At 36.5% G+C, this 18249-nt stretch overlaps 1 protein-coding gene, 1 long non-coding RNA gene and 1 pseudogene across 2 annotated transcripts; 1 reads left to right on the forward strand and 2 right to left on the reverse strand.

The window, feature by feature from the left end:
* Positions 1-3844: 3844 nt before the first annotated feature.
* LOC136068509 (uncharacterized) lies at positions 3845-5879 on the reverse strand. Its single transcript, XR_010629876.1, has 3 exons — positions 5797-5879; positions 5448-5675; positions 3845-3881 (listed from the first exon to the last, which is right to left on the reverse strand). It is a non-coding gene; the product is annotated as an uncharacterized LOC136068509 (long non-coding RNA).
* A 1028-nt stretch (positions 5880-6907) lies between these two features.
* Positions 6908-18003, reverse strand: LOC112038592 (serine/threonine-protein phosphatase 7 long form homolog). Its single transcript, XM_065775804.1, has 7 exons — positions 17926-18003; positions 15300-15406; positions 14460-15217; positions 14151-14238; positions 12007-12405; positions 7938-8583; positions 6908-7837 (listed from the first exon to the last, which is right to left on the reverse strand). Exons 2-7 carry the CDS (start codon positions 15402-15404, stop codon positions 7788-7790), a joined length of 2046 nt encoding a protein of 681 aa, XP_065631876.1. The 5' UTR covers positions 15405-15406; positions 17926-18003; the 3' UTR covers positions 6908-7787.
* On the forward strand, positions 9643-11842 carry LOC136068513 (protein SRG1-like; annotated as a pseudogene).
* Positions 18004-18249: the final 246 nt, after the last annotated feature.

The following is an 18249-nucleotide window of genomic DNA, read 5'->3' on the forward strand; positions in this document are numbered from 1 at the left end:
GTTTTTAGGGGATCAAAGTTGTGAGTGTGAGCAATAGGATAGTACTCCAAGTATAGCTGGATCAAAGTAGAAGATTATCTCAAACCAACAAAGGGGACAAGATCCCCAAAAAAAAGAAAAAAATGTCAGTTCCAGATATTGCTACTTGGCTCTTATTGCATGACCGTTTCAAGTTCTTGTATACATGTACCTTTCCTTATCCCTTTTGGCCAGTAGTTCATAACTCTTGAGATCCAGCTTTCGGTAAGTCAAGTGATTTAAAGAAAAAGGGAAAAAATGATTTATGAGTTATATTTTTGATACCATGCCCAAGTTTCTTGAGACTAGGATAAAAAACACAAAATGGAAAACCATAAGCAAATGTAATTTTTGTTGAGAAAAAACGGTAGAAGCAAAGCTAGTTTAAGATAAAGGATGAGTGAAGAATTAATTATTGGAAAATACTCCATATGCTTTGCATAAGTTAAGAAAAAAGACGTGAAAATGACAACATAAATGAACGGCATGAGTGATTTTTTAAGCACCTAGTACCATTAGCCTTGTATTATTATGAAAAATAATGACAAGGGAGGAAGAATCATCGGTGTTTATGCAGAAACTAGGAAAAATTCTCCTATTATGCCTCATCTTCTAATTTGTTTAGTTATCATAACTTTTGATTTAGTCGTTTGCAGATGTTCAATCTGATTTTTGATCAGTTACAGTTTTCATTTTACAGAGCTCTGTTTCTAGAAATTTTCCTAGATCATTTTGGGAATCTTCTTTCTCTGTTGTTCAAGTTCTTTAATCATCTTGAAGTTTTAACGGTATACTTCCTATGTTATTTTGAATCATAAATTACTTGAGAGGAAAGACTGTCAAAGTGTCAGGTATTCTAGGTGATTGCATTTCATGTATCGTAATGTTAAGAAATTACACAGAAAATAAAAATTCATTAGACATTTTCATAATGTTAATAAAATATCACATATATGACCACTGTTCAGCTAAAAAAATACTCAAACATGTACAGACAAAACCAACATCTTTAAGTATCTTCGAAGCCAACTACAAAAAATACCAAAAAGTTGCTAATTTTCTCATAAATTAGCCAACTGCAAAACCAACATCTTGTAAGTATCATAAATTTTCTCAAGATCAGTCTAGTATGCAAGTGATAATTGGCCTTAATTCTACTTGTGAAAATAAACACTCTATGCCAACAACAAAACACTATTTTGCGTGAATTTGGATATGCCTATCAAGTGTCTTGTTCAGACAATGGCAAAACTAAATAGCAATTTTGTTTACAAAAAATAGAAGAATAATTTTTTAAAAAGTTCCACCAAATGTACCATTGCTTGATGAATTGCCCCTAATGTAGGTATGGTGCTTAACTGCTTATACGTATTATATGACATTGTGACTCCACATGCAATTGGCCATCTTCATCTTGTGTAAAGGCATAAAGGCCTGTACCACACTAACATCAAGTCCTGTCCATATGCTTAGTTGAGAAGAGTTGTTAAGTTAAGCTCTTGGTGAATCAGAATTTTAGAAGTAGAAAAAAAGAAATAGTTACTTCAATTGCATCAAAGCATTAACACGATTAAGATTTAACGAGGAAATTGAACAGAATATCATATTTATCACAAACCACCCCCCTTCCCCCCAATGTTTTTTATTAATCTATGTAATGTAAAATAATTTGAATGGTATTTTGGGTTTTTCTACTAGTAGATGGATTGAATTTTATTTATCTACATAAGAGCATTCACATCAGCTCATTTAAAATCTTCTAAAATACATATACAATGCAAATTTTACACATTTTGAGTAAAAAGACACCCACATCAGTGGGTGTAAAAATATGTAAAGCTGGCCATATTTTTCCATGTGCTACAGTACCCGTGTAAATATACACGGGTACTGTAGCACATGTAAACATTAAAATAATAATTTCACAGTCCACACGGGTAAAGCTGGCCATTACTTTGATTGTACTTTGTGTTAGTGTCTCTCATGCATTTTATAGCCTCTGGTTACCCATTGGGAGAAAGTACAAGTTATAAATAAATAAATAAAATAAAGACCTGATAAAAAACCACATGATCAAGCAGACAGCATAGAAGAGTTCTACAAGCCCAACATTTTAGGACTTCAAAAATGTAGTAATTACTACTTTGGCACAAAATTCCCACCAAATCAGTTTGAAGTAACATCCTCCAACTCATTATATGAGAAATAAATAGACTCCAAGAATAGCACAATTGGGTGGAGACCTCACCTCATGAACGATGTTCTTCGAAGCCACTATTTTAATAATCCACCCACCGGTGGGTCACTATTTGGCGGTACGGTGGGCGGCGAGACCAATCCGGCGACTTTCACCGGAGCCACTATTTTGGTGGTTCGGCCATCGGACCTCCAACACGAGCGACTCCATTGGCCGAGCCACCGGTGTTGGTAGTTTACTTAAAATATAAGTTTAAATTTAAAAAATTATGATCATTAGAGAAATAATAAAAAAATGGAGTATAATGAATATTTTATTGAAATATCCTGTAAAGTAAATGAACTGATGTGGGTGTTTTGTAAAAGTGAATGTGTAAAATAGAAAAAAGTAGGTTTTTAGTGTAAAAATGGATGTGTAAAATACACATACTGATGTGAATGCTCTAAGATGGTATTTCAGTGTGAACATTTTTGATAAAATTTTACATTAATGAAAAATTGATGTTAATTTTCCAAGTTATATTTCGGGTTCAATATAATGGTCTCACACTTGAATGTAGTTACATATAGTAATTTAATATTCCGAGCGTAATAAAACATACCCTTTTGTTTAGTTTATATGGCCTTTGATTCAATACCCTTTTTTGTAGTAGCTGTAAAAGCTTTTTTTTTTTTTTCCTTCCCTTAAAATTGTAATGAACTAAACAAAAGGGTCAACAAAAGCAAGTGTGCAAAATCACAAAAGAAAGCAAGTCGGTTTGTAATGAATGGAATTTGGGTCGGGTTTGAAATGATTATAGAGATGATTTCTTTTTCTTATTTATTAATTTTGCCTCCCTAACCACCTAGTAACTAGGTAGGTCCTCAACAACCCAAGTAACATGCTACAAACATCACTTTCCAAAATATACGTTGTTGTTTGCAACACTAAAGACCTTATTATTTGACAATGCAATTTTATATAGAGGTAAAAAAAAAGCCTAACAGGTAATTACTGCACATATATTTGACAACCTTATATATTATCAAAGAAACTTACAAAAATTAGCTGTCAAATTAATGCAGCTCATGTGAAATCCGGATATACCCGTGGACACACAGTGTCCACCAATTCACTTGGTGGGCTTACCACCTTATCATTTGTTTGACACAAAAAGAAAGCTAGAGATTTCCTTGGTGTTTTGCTGTTCACCACTGCCCTATGCAAGCAACTCTTGTATCTTCCATTTGAAAGTGCCTAAAAAAACACCAAATCCCATGAATTAATTAAGCTTGTACAAGTACAATTAATACAAATTTCAAGATTTCAAATTCATGTTATATATGAACTACTGCAAAAATAATAGCTACAATAACATACCATGAACGTGTCTCTGATGTTAACAACAAAAGCATTGAAATTTGGGCTAATTGATCGCCATTGGTTGTCTACAAACACTTGGAGTCCACCAACTTGGTCTTGGTGAAGGATGGTTAAAGAAGCTGGATCACAATGAGGCCCTGTACCTAAAGTAAGGTCAGGTTTTTGACATGGTGGATAGTAGTTGAGCCTCATTATCGAATCGTTCTCTCCAAAATATTCCCTATAATGAGCTCGGTTTTTGACATGGTAAATCTAGCCATACCTTTCATCTCTCCCTTGGGATTCACGATTACCCCAGCATTATCTGAAAAAATAAAATTTAGTATCAAGTTAACACCATGTATCCCAAGAACCAATTTAGATTATAAATATTTAATCTATTTCTCTTGCCAATACCATCAGAACGCAACAATCATCTAATAAATAAGAAATTTCATACAAGCAAGTTCTTCTAACAGTAAACAATACCTCATAACAAATAAAGCCAGGAAAAGATAGATTAAAGTTCCACATAATGCTTGTGCCAGCACAAAAATCTATTTTCTTCAGACAAGCATACAAGGTCTTTTGGACATGACCAGACTAATTGATTCAATAGCTTAATACCAAAAAAATTGCAGCACTATAAAATTAGTAACTTATTGCAATTACATGTAGGGCCCACATAGAGCAGATGCAAGCATTAAAAGCATCAACATCTGCAACGATGAACACAATCAATTTCCCAGAATTGTAACTGCATCTCCCATCGTATGTTAAGGAAGCTACTTGACTATTTCTGGCAAGATTACAACTCTTTAGTCTCTATTACAAAAATTACGAAACAAAAATAGGACAAATTTCTGCTAAGCTTGGTAATAATATCAGAATTCAATAACCATCAACATATTCAATGAACATCAAAGTGCAAAATTACATGCTTATAGAGCCAAATGTAGGGTTCAAATGGAGCAGATGTGAGCTCAAAAACAATAGCACATCTGTAACGATTGACACGGTCCATATCCCAGACTCGTAACTGTATCATCCATAAAAAGTTGAGGAGGATACCTGACTTATGTCTGGTCACTGGTGATCACAAATAAAGCATACTCACTACCAAACTAAGAGCAATTGAAGCTTTCAAAATAGTACAGTAAAACATTTTTTTCACAGCAGTACTATGTTAATAAATAGTCCATTCAGATTATTATAAAAGAATAGCATCATGTTACTTTTATCCTTGCCCTTACAAGAATTTAAAGAAACAAAAGGAAGACAACCCCTAAACCCCTTAGTGGGAATAACAAAAACAAATAATACCCCAACCTTGACAGGGATGGTTAAAGCAAAAAAGGTTTACCATCCGGGAATGGGGTAAGGTTGGTAATATCAATATAGCTGGGTATGGGAGATGTAGAGAAACCCTAAGAACATAAGTCTCTACACCACATCACCAGCTTATTAACCAAGCACGATAAAAGGCCGTGATGTCCTTATATCATGCTAGAAATTAATTTCCTTCTTTATAAAAGGCCTTCCACGGTTCCACCTAAATACAGAGCTACCCACAAGCACAAGAAGAAATGTAAATGTCCATAGCTTATCAACTGTTGAGCCAACTACAACATCCATCTGAGGGCTAAGGCCACTTGTTACATTGGGTGCAAGCACCTCATATCATATAACTGTTGTCCATATCAAATCCTAAACAATTACATCCAAAAGAAAAAAAGGAAGAAAAAGATTTCAGCACCACACTAACATGAACCCACAGCCCCTAATAATAAGAATGCAAGGCCACAACAACAAGAAGTTTGGAAAAATGGATCTCTATGAAGCATTTCAGCAAGCAGTTTCTGTACAACAAAAAAAGGAACAAAATTGGTACCTTACAAGTGCAAAAATGTTTCCAACGTTGAGATGGAACGAAGTGGCAGCCAAACGGTGGTGGTGATGATGAACACAGAGAGTGAGAGAGAGCTCCAAAATTGAAGATTGAAAATGAAAAGCTTTTTGAAATTTTGGAGAGGATCCAAGCAAAGTCAAATTGTCTATGGACTAGTGTGAGATAATGGTGGCTAGGCACAAGGGGTCATGGTGGCAGCAGCAATGGAAACTACATGACAGCAACAACAACCAAAATAAATTGGAATTAGTATAAACTGCATGAACAAAAAAATGAAATATGACATGGAAATTGAAAACTAATAACAAAAAAAGGTAGCATTTGTATGTACCCAAACGGCTTGAAATCTTCACCCATTGTGTTGGATAAATAGTATTGGACTGCAATCACTTCTTTTTGGATGAGTCTGCACTGCAAGGTTTCATCAATAAATGTTGTAATACAATGGATAATGTTTTTAAAAGAGCCGGAAAACAATTTATGAAGTCCTGGATAAAAAAATCAAACCTGATCGAACATGGAAAGCTGATCAACTGCATCATTTCCAACCAGTGCCTCTCCAACAAACAAGACCAGATATGGCTTGTGCAGGGAAATAAGCTTTGAGAGTGCTCTCATCAATGGTTCATTCTCCTAAAAAGCATACGAATTGTATCATAGCAAAACAACAAAGAAAGAACATGTAAGAAATACTTATATAGCCCTGACATACACATAAATAGAATTATACATGTAGCATAGAACACTGCAAAATCTTGCTGATAATACCAGCTAAGAGCATTCTCATCAGGTGTGCCAAATGCTAAATATTTGGCATTTGGCACACCAAACACCAAAAAACCCTTCTCATGAGGTGGTCTCACAAGTATGGCATATAAACAAATCTAGGTTGTTCCTTGAAACATAATAGAAAGACAAACAGCTAAGAAAGAAAAGACAAGGGGGAAATAATTTTTGGGTCAAATTTGGGACCCACTTTTCCAATCCAGCACATCCTTTTTGTCATTGTTGTTTATGTTATTACTTTTATTACAACAAGTAAGAACAAAACCAAAAGCTATTCTTGTACCTCAAAACAGCATCTTCAACTTCAAGCAGTCCATCACAAAATACAGTAAGCAGTCCAGAAACTAATATTGTACTTTACTAAGCAGTCCATCACAAAATACAGTAAGCAGTCCAGAAACTAATATTGTACTTTACTAAGCAGTCCATCACAAAGTAATCAGTCTACTAAGCAGTCAATCACAAAATACAAGTACTAAACTAATATTGTACTTTACTTTCCTCAAACCATTTATTCTTTTACTTTATTCGTAGAATTTTTGCACTCAGATAGTGCAATAGGGATATATTTTCCTGAAGCTGCAATATCCACAAATACTCTGCTTAAGCATACGAATTGTATCATAGCAAAACAACAAAGAAAGAACATGTAAGAAATACTTATATAGCCCTGACATACACATAAATAGAGTTATACATGTAGCATAGAACACTGCAAAATCTTGCTGATAATACCAGCTAAGAGCATTCTCATCAGGTGTGCCAAATGCTAAATATTTGGCATTTGGCACACCAAACACCGAAAAACCCTTCTCATGAGGTGTTCTCACAAGTACGGCATATAAACAAATCTAGCTTAACAACCCTTGAAACATAATAGAAAGAGAAACAGCTAAGACAGAAAAGACAAGGGGGAAATAATTTTTGGGTCAAATTCGGGACCCACTTTCCCAATCCAGCACATCCTTTTTGCATTGCTGTTTATGTTATTACTTTTATTACAACAAGTAAGAACAGAACCAAAAGCTATTCTTGTACCTCAAAACAGCATCTTCAACTTCAAGCAGTCCATCACAAAATAGAAGTACTAAACTAATATTATGCCTGGTTGGTCTTCCTCTTTCTTCTAAGTTTTTTTGCAGTCCATCACAAAATACAGTAAGCAGTCCAGAAACTAATATTGTACTTTACTAAGCAGTCCATCACAAAATACAGTAAGCAGTCCACAAACTAATATTGTACTTTACTAAGCAGTCCATCACAAAGTAATCAGTCTACTAAGCAGTCAATCACAAGATACAAGTACTAAACTAATATTGTACTTTACTTTCCTCAAACCATTTATTCTTTTACTTTAGTCGTAGAATTTTTGCACTCAGATAGTGCAATAGGGATATATTTTCCTGAAGCTGCAATATCCACAAATACTCTGCTGCCTTCTGTGTTCCGGCTCTTAATTTTCCACACACTTTGCATGCTTATTCCAGTCACCTATAGACAGGAAGTCTAAAAACTCAATTACTGATTACTACGGGCTCAATGGCCTTTTCGTTTCCGCCCATATGCCCTCACAGGTCTCATCTTACCTATTTCATCAGACACAACAGCTTAATTAAATGAACATATTCAATATAATGCACAGTACAATTAGCTGAATACGATGGGCAATGTAGAGGAAGAAGATACCGTCCCCGGTCCCGCAATCGGGAGCATGCGCAGGAGGGCGTCGCGATCTCCGCAAACCCTCCACTGGCTGAATGTCCTCACCCGGTATCTGCTCAATCTGTACAGCCTCTTCTTGGGGGGTTGGAGGTGAAGGTCCTATGGTGGGCTCCGCATGCACTAGAGGTGGGGTGGGCATGCCTGGTGTGGGGACAAATATGCATCCACCATCATGGGCAGATCCACTGAACACTGGGGGCGACATACGGGGGGCCTCATACTCCTGCCTAGCACCACAGGACATAGTACGGGATGCCCCAGCAGCATCACTGGCGGGGTGGGATGGCCTGGTGCCATCATCAGAGAATACCCAATCATCCTGAAGCCATGATTCTTCTGCGGCAGACTCATCCCCTTCCTCGTAGATGGGTTCCGGCTCAGTCGCACGTCCGGGACCAGCTCGACCACCTCCACGGCGTCGACCCCCTCGAGACCCACCACTTTGCCCGCTGCGACCCGGGACCTGTGTATGAACGTCGGCTGCTTCCGCGAGCGCATCCGCCAATTTAAGTCGGCCCAGCTCATCCACAACCTCTAGTGTAAACTTAAGGTCATTGTACATGTCGGACCCTCGGTTGCATCTCCGTAGAGACCGAAGCATGGTCCGAACCTGCAAAACAAGGGCATCATCAAATGAGGAACGCAGGTATAATGCAAAACTATAATAGGGGGTCATGTGAAATTATGTTTTGATGAACTTATAAGTAATTTTGGTTACAACACAATGACAGTTGAAGGGTTTTAAACGGTCCAAACTGAAATAACTATAAACTTAAAATGTAATTAGCTTGCACAATTCATATGCTTTCTCAACAGTCAAGTAATTCCAAGTTCTTTCCAATGTCCTCAAATCCCAAGCAAGGATGAATCCTTACCACTTTTTAATATAACGCAAGGCAAATATTACACAAATATCAAGTATCAATATATTGTTAGCAAGTATCAATTAAAAAATGACCATAAAATTTAGGGATAAGATAAGATTAAGGGTGCATTGGCCTGATTGCAAATCTAAGGAAAGAATGCATGCATGTGCATGGTGGTCTAATCAATGAGAGTGCATAAAATGATGATGCTTTGAGTACTCTCTCTCTCTCTCTTCACAAAGAAAAAGAACTTCAAATTATTTTAATGAATCACATAATCTTTAAGTTTCCAAAGTTTCAACATCGCAATATTCACAAGAACCAATCTTCTTTGGTAAGGAAAACAACCCATGTGGGAGCCAACATATAAGACTATGTAAACTCCTATGATAAGTATAGAATACAATTCACTTTTGGTTAACCAAACAGAGATGCTGACATAGCTTTGCACTCATCCAACTCAATAGGCCACATATCCATTCAATAAAGGAAATTATCTAATCAAATCACTAATCAAAGTACTCTCTTTTAAATAGGACACAATCCTCTTCAACCACCTCAAACGGCCAAGGATGTTAAAGCATAAGCAACATGACCAAGGAAAATGTATAGGAAATCAAGGAAAAGTAAAAAAGGGGGTACTATCTTTATTTTCTAGGGAATCTACGATTATGTTAGACCTTTATCTGATATATAGATATATATATATATATAATGATGCGAACTTAAAGTTCGGAAGCAACTGCACAATATTATCAAGAACAATAGCAAGTATTTGCATGGTAACTTGGGAGTTTTGAATAATGGCTGACATGCAAATTGTACCAGCTGGCAAGAATGTGGAAGCACAATATGTGGAGATGATGGTGCCTCCGTATTCTTATGGGTGTGAGAAGAAAGTGAAGAAGACCTTATCTCATCTAAAAGGTATATTTAGAGGATTAATTTCCTACACTTATATTTTCAGGACAATAAGATTAATTATATTTCATGTTGCTCATGTATTTCGTTTGGAATAGTATTCATGTGTCATGTAAATTTCTGTTTCTCTAAGTAGAACATCCAATCTATTTTAATGGAAAAAATACACCATTTATTTGATACATGAGTCATCCCTCTTATATGGGGTGGTGGACCTCAGATTATATACCTCCTCCTTCCAAGAAAGCTAGGTGATAGTTGTATTAATTAAGTATAGCATATACCATTTTATTGAAGTGTTGGTCAACCTACAGATAAGAAATACTTCGACTTGGGTGGGACATGGGCTTGGGCCTGAGCATGTGCATGATTTCTATATGGGCTAAACCCAAGGCCATGAAGGATCAAAGTGCATTTAATTTTAGCCCCAAATCCATCCTCTCTCTGGGCTGGAGCAGCCCAATTATTTTTCCAAGAAATCAGACATGAAAAAATCTTGATCTAACCATGTTCAATCCATAGGGTGGCTACTCCTGCTCCTAGATTTATATATAATCATTGTATGTGTCGTGTTACAATGACTCTTGCTGGTCCATTGAGTTAGGAAAATAGCAAATAGCATTCACCTAATGAATGCTACTCTTCTTCCTAAGCTCCCTTCTCTTGGTAATTCAGTACGCCATATGGATTTTATCAACTAATTAGTTACCTTTTACAAGACAAGACAAATAAAACTTCTATCAATCTACTTTTATTTTTGGATAATTCCTTTATTACGATAAATAGTAAAAAAGATAAAATATTATATTAATGAAACCAGAGTCTTGTCGATGTTATAGTTCCAATCTTTCTATTCTGGTCAGTTTAAATGGAGGGAGAGTAAAGAGGATTAAAGTAAAGTTAGCCAAATAACTGTACTCTACTCTCCCCTCATCCGAACTATCCATTAAAGAAAGTTGGTTCAAATCTCAAAATCTCTTATTTTTTGAAAGCAATTAATTATATTAATGAGGGTATAATTATTGACTTTCGGACTTTACCCACAATTCTCTATCTGACAGGTATCCATTAAGGAAGTTGCATGAATGTTGCAAATAATGGGGTCTCTTTCAGGTTTTTTTCTAAACTATTATTTTTAATTAGTTTTCAATTCATTAACAAACATGATAGATTAGGCTTACATTTCACTTTTTGTGAAATTCATGTGTTGTTGTAAATTTTCTTGGCTGGGTGCATTGGAAAAGATATTATCACTTTCTTCTCAAGTAAACTACCTAATAGTTGTCATATTGTTGTTGCGCATTTGGTAAATCATGGAGTTAGTTCTTCACTCTTGGAGAAGCTGAATGACGAGATTGAAGGATTCTTCAAGCTTCCTTCGGAATAAAAAATGAAGTACAATATAAGGCCAGGTGATGTTCAAGGCTATGGAACCGTGGTCCGATCCGATAACCAAAGGCTTGACTGGGGTGATAGGATGTATATGCTAATAAACCCTCTTCATAGACGAAAGCCTTACCTCTTTCCAAAGCTCCCTTCATCTTTGAGGTTCCCTCTCTATCTCTCTCACATTTATCATTTGTTTTGTTTTTCATAAGCTTTACAGACTAATACATCGTTAATCACAACAAAGACAGTTATATTTATTTTTAATTTTGTTAAACTAGCATCAATTACATTTATTGTTATATAAGTTTGTTTTTAGTAAAATTTGTAGCTTTCCCCTTCTTTATTTTTTTAAGCTTAAGTTTTGGGTCACTAAACTAATTTTCTGTTTTCACTAGAGAAACTTTGGAGGCTTACTTATTAGAGTCACAAAGAGTTGCTATGCCACTTTTTGGTTATTTGGGAGAGCTCCTAGAGGGGAAAATGGGAGAGATGGAGGAGTTGTTTGAAGATGGGATGCAATATGTGAGGATGACATACTATCCTCCATGCCCACAACCAGAGATGGTTGTAGGTGTCACACGTAACTCAGACGCAGCTGGTATCACCATCCTCCACCAAGTTAATGGAGTCGAAGGTTTTCAAATAAAGAAAGATGGTGTTTGGAATTTGGATACTACACAGTCACTAAGTTAGTGAATAACTTAAATCATAGTATGTTTCTCACTTTAAAATATAATGAAAGATAAAACTCATTTTCAGTTAACGACAACAATTATTGTGAAGTTTACCAGATAAACATGCTGAAGATATTTAATCAAACAATGGATTCAACAAAGGTTCAGGAATTGTTGCCTCACCATGAGTTCCCAGTACGCAGACTCTAATGTTATGTACCTCCTTGTGCTGCCATTGTACCATGTCATGTACTCAACAAGGTATGTCGTATCACCGTCCAGGAGAGGGGCAGCACGAACAAGTTGCCCTCGGTTGGCCCATTGCTGAATATGGGCATCATGTTCTGCCACCCAATCCTTCTCCCATTTACCCTGGAGGGATATCTTGTGAAGGTCGATTGACGTATCCACGACCATTGGAACCGGTTGCTTCATTCCAAATTGACGGAGGACCCGCTCGGGATGATGCCCCTCCACTATCCAAAAGTATATCAGTGGCACCTCGGCCCTCCAAATATGCTGGCCGGCATAGCAATACGCAGGCAAGGAGGCTAGTGCAAACGTGTACGGCTCCCACACAATCTGCATAAATGAATCGTTATTTTAGTGATTATGTCAAGATGGATGGTTGACATTTGTCATGGAACTTAAACAGTATTTATCAGCACATTATTTGATTACTACTACACTGCAGTTTCAGATTTGAAATATCTAAACACAAGCAGGTTTATGACAACATGGACTTATTCCCCATAAAAACACTAGAAAAATGCATATAAATTAGACAAGTTGCATATAAATAAAACTCTCAATACAGGCTTTTCATAGCAACTAGAGATATCAAAGATGAAGGTGTGCAAAACCAATCATTGCGGAGACCTCAAAAGTAGGAAATTGTAAATGTGATATACAAGATACAAAACACTAAAATCTAGTTTATTACCAAAAGGTTGAGACAAAAAGCACAAAAGTTTAAAAATAAATAAATAAATAAATACACTAATATTTTAATTGGGTTTCATTGACATTCTAACCATACACTAACACACTAATATTTTCCCTAGTTTCATTGACACCGTACATAACTAACTGAAATTTAGGGTGTTTAAGCTCAAACGTGAAAGGTTAAAATTTATTCTTTCCACTCGGTATTTTTTGTCAACTCCAACTATTTTGCAAGTACTTTGAGCACAAATATATATATAAGGACTCATGATTGTACTAATGGTAGTAGGACCAATAGTAATGGGAGTCGGTGCATTCACTAGTAAACTAAAAGCCTAATAAGGTAATAACTAATAAAACACTTACTAGGACTCGTAAGAAAATAAAACCTAAGATACGTATGATCTCCTAGAAAATCCTTGACTCAACTAAATTACTAAAATATCCCTAATCCACAAGAATTGCAAAAACTACAATTTGTCAACATCAACGAAATTTACCATAACTTTTAAAATACAACTACAAACCCAAATTAAATTTCTTTTTTGAACCTTAGACAAATATAACTGGGCCTTTAAACCACTCAATTTTCAGTTCCATTGGACTTCATACTTGAACCCCAATTAAATATTGAATAGACAAAATAAATTGCACTATTAAATCAAGGTAGTATTAAATCAATCTTATCTGGAGCTCTATTAATTGCACTTGTTCTTTGTTTTTGTGTGCATAATGAATTAAAATTTGGTAAGCTGGATATGGGTTTCACCTGATGGTACTTGATATCTGAGTCCAAGTCTAGCGGGGGTGGGGCATATTGCATTTGAATATGAGTCTGTATGCAAATGTCCTTTGGAACTTAACTCAGATAGCAACCAGATAGCGGTAAAAAAGAACAATTAATTTTACTATATGTTCTGGCTTTTTATTTCAAGATTCAATGCATGATTGAATTTGGAAGAAACTGAGAGTCTTAAAACTACAAAAGTCTCAATATACAAGATATTAAAGTTTTCTGTCATCGAGGTTTATTTATATATTGAGTAGCATGAGCAAACTCTATTTTATTGCAACATATATGTAATTGAGATGTGAAAGTTGGGCACAATTCAATCATGCATCACAACCAAAATTGGAGGGTTGACTTGTTAATATGCAGTGTAATGGCAGTTGTGTCTCCTGCCCAACTAATTGAGAATGTACAACATAACTGGACCATGGTCGTAAAATTTGTTCATGCTCAAGTAAGTTTAGATATTTCGGTCCAGCACAACCAACCTAGCAAGGAACCAAAATTCTGAGATCAACTCGATCGAGGGAAACAAAAATAAAAACCTCAAATTGTGGCGAATTGAGGTCGTAAGTTAACCGAATACGAATACCTGCTCTGCCCGTACTGTAGCCAATGACGTCCGGTACGCAGCAAGGACGTGTGTGGCATGCTGTGCGGTGCTCTTTGGCCCGCTCCACCTAGCAAACATGGGGTTTAGACGAATGGTCATTAGTGAACTTTCGTGTGATGAACTGTGAACAATGTCATTACTGAGAACAATGCTTTATATTTTTAATCCATATAAGCATTAGCAAAGTTTCGTTTCTTTGTTAGTTTGGCATATTTTTAATTAGATCAAAGAGGAAAATTATATATAATATACTATTACACTTAAATAATGAGAACTCAATCAACGTACCTAATGGCAAGGGGCCCTGAGTGCACTGGCGGTAAAGGTGGCCTCGCAATTGGGCATATTCGTGGGAACCTTGAATAGGCCCACAGCTGCACCAACACCAGTGCTCCTCCAATCTGCATCGCATCCTTCATGGATGCTCTACAAAGGTGCCTGTAGAGCCAGGCCAACGCTGCACTACCCCAGCTATATTGTCTCGCATTGCTGATTGGGTTGAGGAGCTGCAGAGGCAGGAGTGAGACCCGGTCCGCCGACTTGTCCATGAACAACAGGGCCCCCAACCAAACAAGTAGGTGGTAGCGGGCATGTTGCTGCACTACTTCATCACTGGCGTCCGCAGCTGGGGGGGCGGGAAACCGTGCATCAAGCCACTTGTATTTTATCCTCGCCCCAGTAAGGGTAGACTTGTTTGAGTTGGGTATCGAGGGCGGAGGTTCATGGCCCAACAACTCTTGGCACAACCGACTCCAGTCCATGTCTGTCCTCCCAGTGACAGGCAACCCGTCCACCGGAATCCCCAACATCACCTCTATATCTTGCAAGGTGATGCCCATTTCTCCATGGGGTAAGTGGAACGTGTGCGTCTCCGGACGCCACCGCTCGACCAAGGCCGTGATCAAGGCGTGATCGATTTCCATATCGGGAACCTTGAACAAGCCAGTGAAGCCTGCTGCATCTATGTACTGCATGATGCGTGGGTCTAGCCCACCTTGCGGCAGTTCACATTTGCGGCATCGAACCTTTACGATGCCAGGCACCTCCTGCACACAAACAAGCATTGTGTTAGGTAGTACACACGAAGTAATTATAAAACGGAGATGTATTAATAATACAAATACATACCTCGTTGGCGGTGTGCCTCCAAAGCGGAGTTGACCGATGATTCAGCTGCTGGTTCAATTGCCTATCATCGTCGGGTCCAGGCTGCAATTTATCCAGTGCCTGCATATCTGACATGGCAGCAAATAGATTGTTAGCAATTATTCATATGATTCACTCTATGACAAGATGTAATTACAATAGCAAATCATGCAGTCCGGCATAATCATATAGTAATCAAATTGTGGGTAAAAACTCATAAAAAAGAAAGATGACCATATAACGATCAAGTATTGGCATAAATGAAAGATGACCTCGTAGAATTTACAGTTCAGATTCCAAAGTTCAAAACCCCTATCCCCCAACTATCAAATAAATGCATATTAATAACTATCATAATTATCCAATTTCATATTTGGACAAAATTTAAAGGAGAGAAAAAGTATATTCAGTAAAACTCTTCTTTGGTCAGGGTTACCGACTAGTTAAAATAAAAATAAGAATCAAAGAAATTAAAAAAGAATCAAGAAACAAAACATTCAGATAGACAAGGATGACCTTTCATATTTTAGTGTTATAAACTACTTTAAAGACTTCCTTCACTGTCTTTTATTAACTGCAACTATGGGGATGGTCTTATACATTCTATGACCAATATAATGAATTTGTAGTTCAAATCACAAAACCAACCTTAAGCCTTGTACCAAACTGCTGCCTCTCCCACTTTAAATCAATCAATTGAAGAGAAAAGAAGGAAGAGTGGGGGGTTTGATTTAAGGCAACTCACACAAGTATCAATATATTGGTCACGAACACAAACCCTTGATGACATATTCATGATACCAAGGTAAAGTAGATCATCTCAAGAAAAAAAAATGGAAATTACAAGCTATATATATGCACATCCTTCTTAAAAAACTGACTTATAAAAAACCATTGCATTTGACAATAAAATGAAAATGGTAATAATTTCAAAACAACCAATTGTTCACACACAGTGAGTCTTTGTGAATTATCTTTTTCAATATCTCATTTTATTACACTTCATTGTATGAACCATGGGCTACTAGCACATAGTATATAATGAAGCTGTTCCCACATAGTATATAATGAAGTCAAATAAAAGGCCAGCACACATATAATAGAAATATAAGGCTTTTCTTTATCTCAGCACTGAGGCTAGTAGGGTTGTTAAGCAACAAAATGAATTAATATTTTCGTAGGTAGGTGATTCTTATCAGGTTTTAAGACTTCTAGATGTTGAACACATGCTTACCCAAAGTTTAAGTTCAAAGTTGAGACAATAGCTAAGCCATTTTAGGCAGCCAGTTACCTATCCTATTGTGGACTCAGCTGAATTAACCATCGTAACTTAATTAAAATATTCTGTTAACAAGTATCAATCTATTGGTCACATAACACAACTCTTGATGACAAATTTCATCTCAAGCTATATTGACATATCATCTCAATAGTTTATTTATTAACAAATCAGACCAACAGTTATTTAAACCCAAGATGCCAAGATCAATAAAAATTTGAGGCACTAGCATTCAGTGCATACATTATGCATTCAACACAAAAGGAGCAGTCAAATTTGTACAGCTTCATCAAAATATGAAATCGTATAATGCATAGAGGTGAATTATATGAAAGCTACGACAACTGTTCAGAAAGGCTTAATTAAAAAACAAAAGGACAATAACAAGCAAAGATAACTTTTTTTGTAATAGGGATTGAATATACAATTATACACTTCCTCTTCTAACAATAGAGATAGAGGTGATGCATGATTTTAGACTGCTGTAACTTCACTCTAACACAAAACAAGAATTGTGACAACTTTAATTTCATAAATCTGATACAGGACAGAAGCCTTAATGGATCTGATACAAATTTCGATGCAGGAATTTTAAAACTCAGCATTCAGTTAAGGTTCTTGAATAGGGTTTTGATGTTTAAGGGTTTACGTAGGTTGGGTAATAAAAATTTAGGATCTTGAATGAGTCCGATGATTGTTTGCCTGTTTGGTGTTAAAACAGTGACTAGAACCTTATACAAATAAGGATAAAGTATAGGCACTCACACCTAGGTTCCCTAAGCAATTTTTACAAGTTAATTTTCACACACTATGCAAAATATTTAAACAAAACAATCACATTACATTTATAATGTCATCATTGCAGCATATAAAACACAACAAAATTCTCATCTTTATTATTAAAATTACTACTTTTGAGTAAGTTTCAAAGAATGCACTTTGCCAAAAGACACGGACAAAAATCATCTTTCACCATTGTCATCCAAATATCTCTACTTCAAGCTAAAATTCATGAACCCAGAAATACAGAGATCACAGGAAACTGTAAATGAGCACGACCCATATAAACAGGAAACTGTAAATGAATCAGGAAGACGTAAGTAGCCATTGATTGGAGTTATTTATATGGTCTCTACACGGGTGCACACACACAAGATTGATTGAAAGCCCAAAATACCCTCACAAAATACCCACACACAACAAAAAAATTGCTTCGTATGTGTGAAACAGAGATTTCCAGATGACTTTTTCTAAACCAACAAGATGCATGCAAGGCTAATTATGGTCAGTTGTGATACACAAAACAAGAGAAAGAGAAGAGCAACGTACCTGTAATCAACGGCGACGGTGAGGGTTCGACGAAAGCACCACGGAGAGTGAGAGGGTGAGGGAAAGTGTAGAGGGAGAGTGAGAGGGTGAGGGAAAGTGTAGAGGGATAGTGAGACTAACAGAGAGGGAGACGTTGAGGCAGAGTACAGGAAAGAGTGATGGCAGAGCGAGGGAGAGTATGAGAGTAAACAGTTTCTGAGACGTTGGGGTTTGAAATGGCTACAGGTTCAGAAAACTCGATTTACAAGTTACCAAGTTATGTGTGCATACATAATTGGAAGAAGCCAATTCTGTTTTGTCCGCGTGGCACAAAGTTCACATATA

The sequence above is a fragment of the Quercus suber genome, unplaced genomic scaffold (assembly GCF_002906115.3).
Source record: "Quercus suber isolate HL8 unplaced genomic scaffold, Cork oak 2.0 scaffold_119, whole genome shotgun sequence".
NCBI classification, from domain to species: Eukaryota; Viridiplantae; Streptophyta; class Magnoliopsida; order Fagales; family Fagaceae; genus Quercus; species Quercus suber.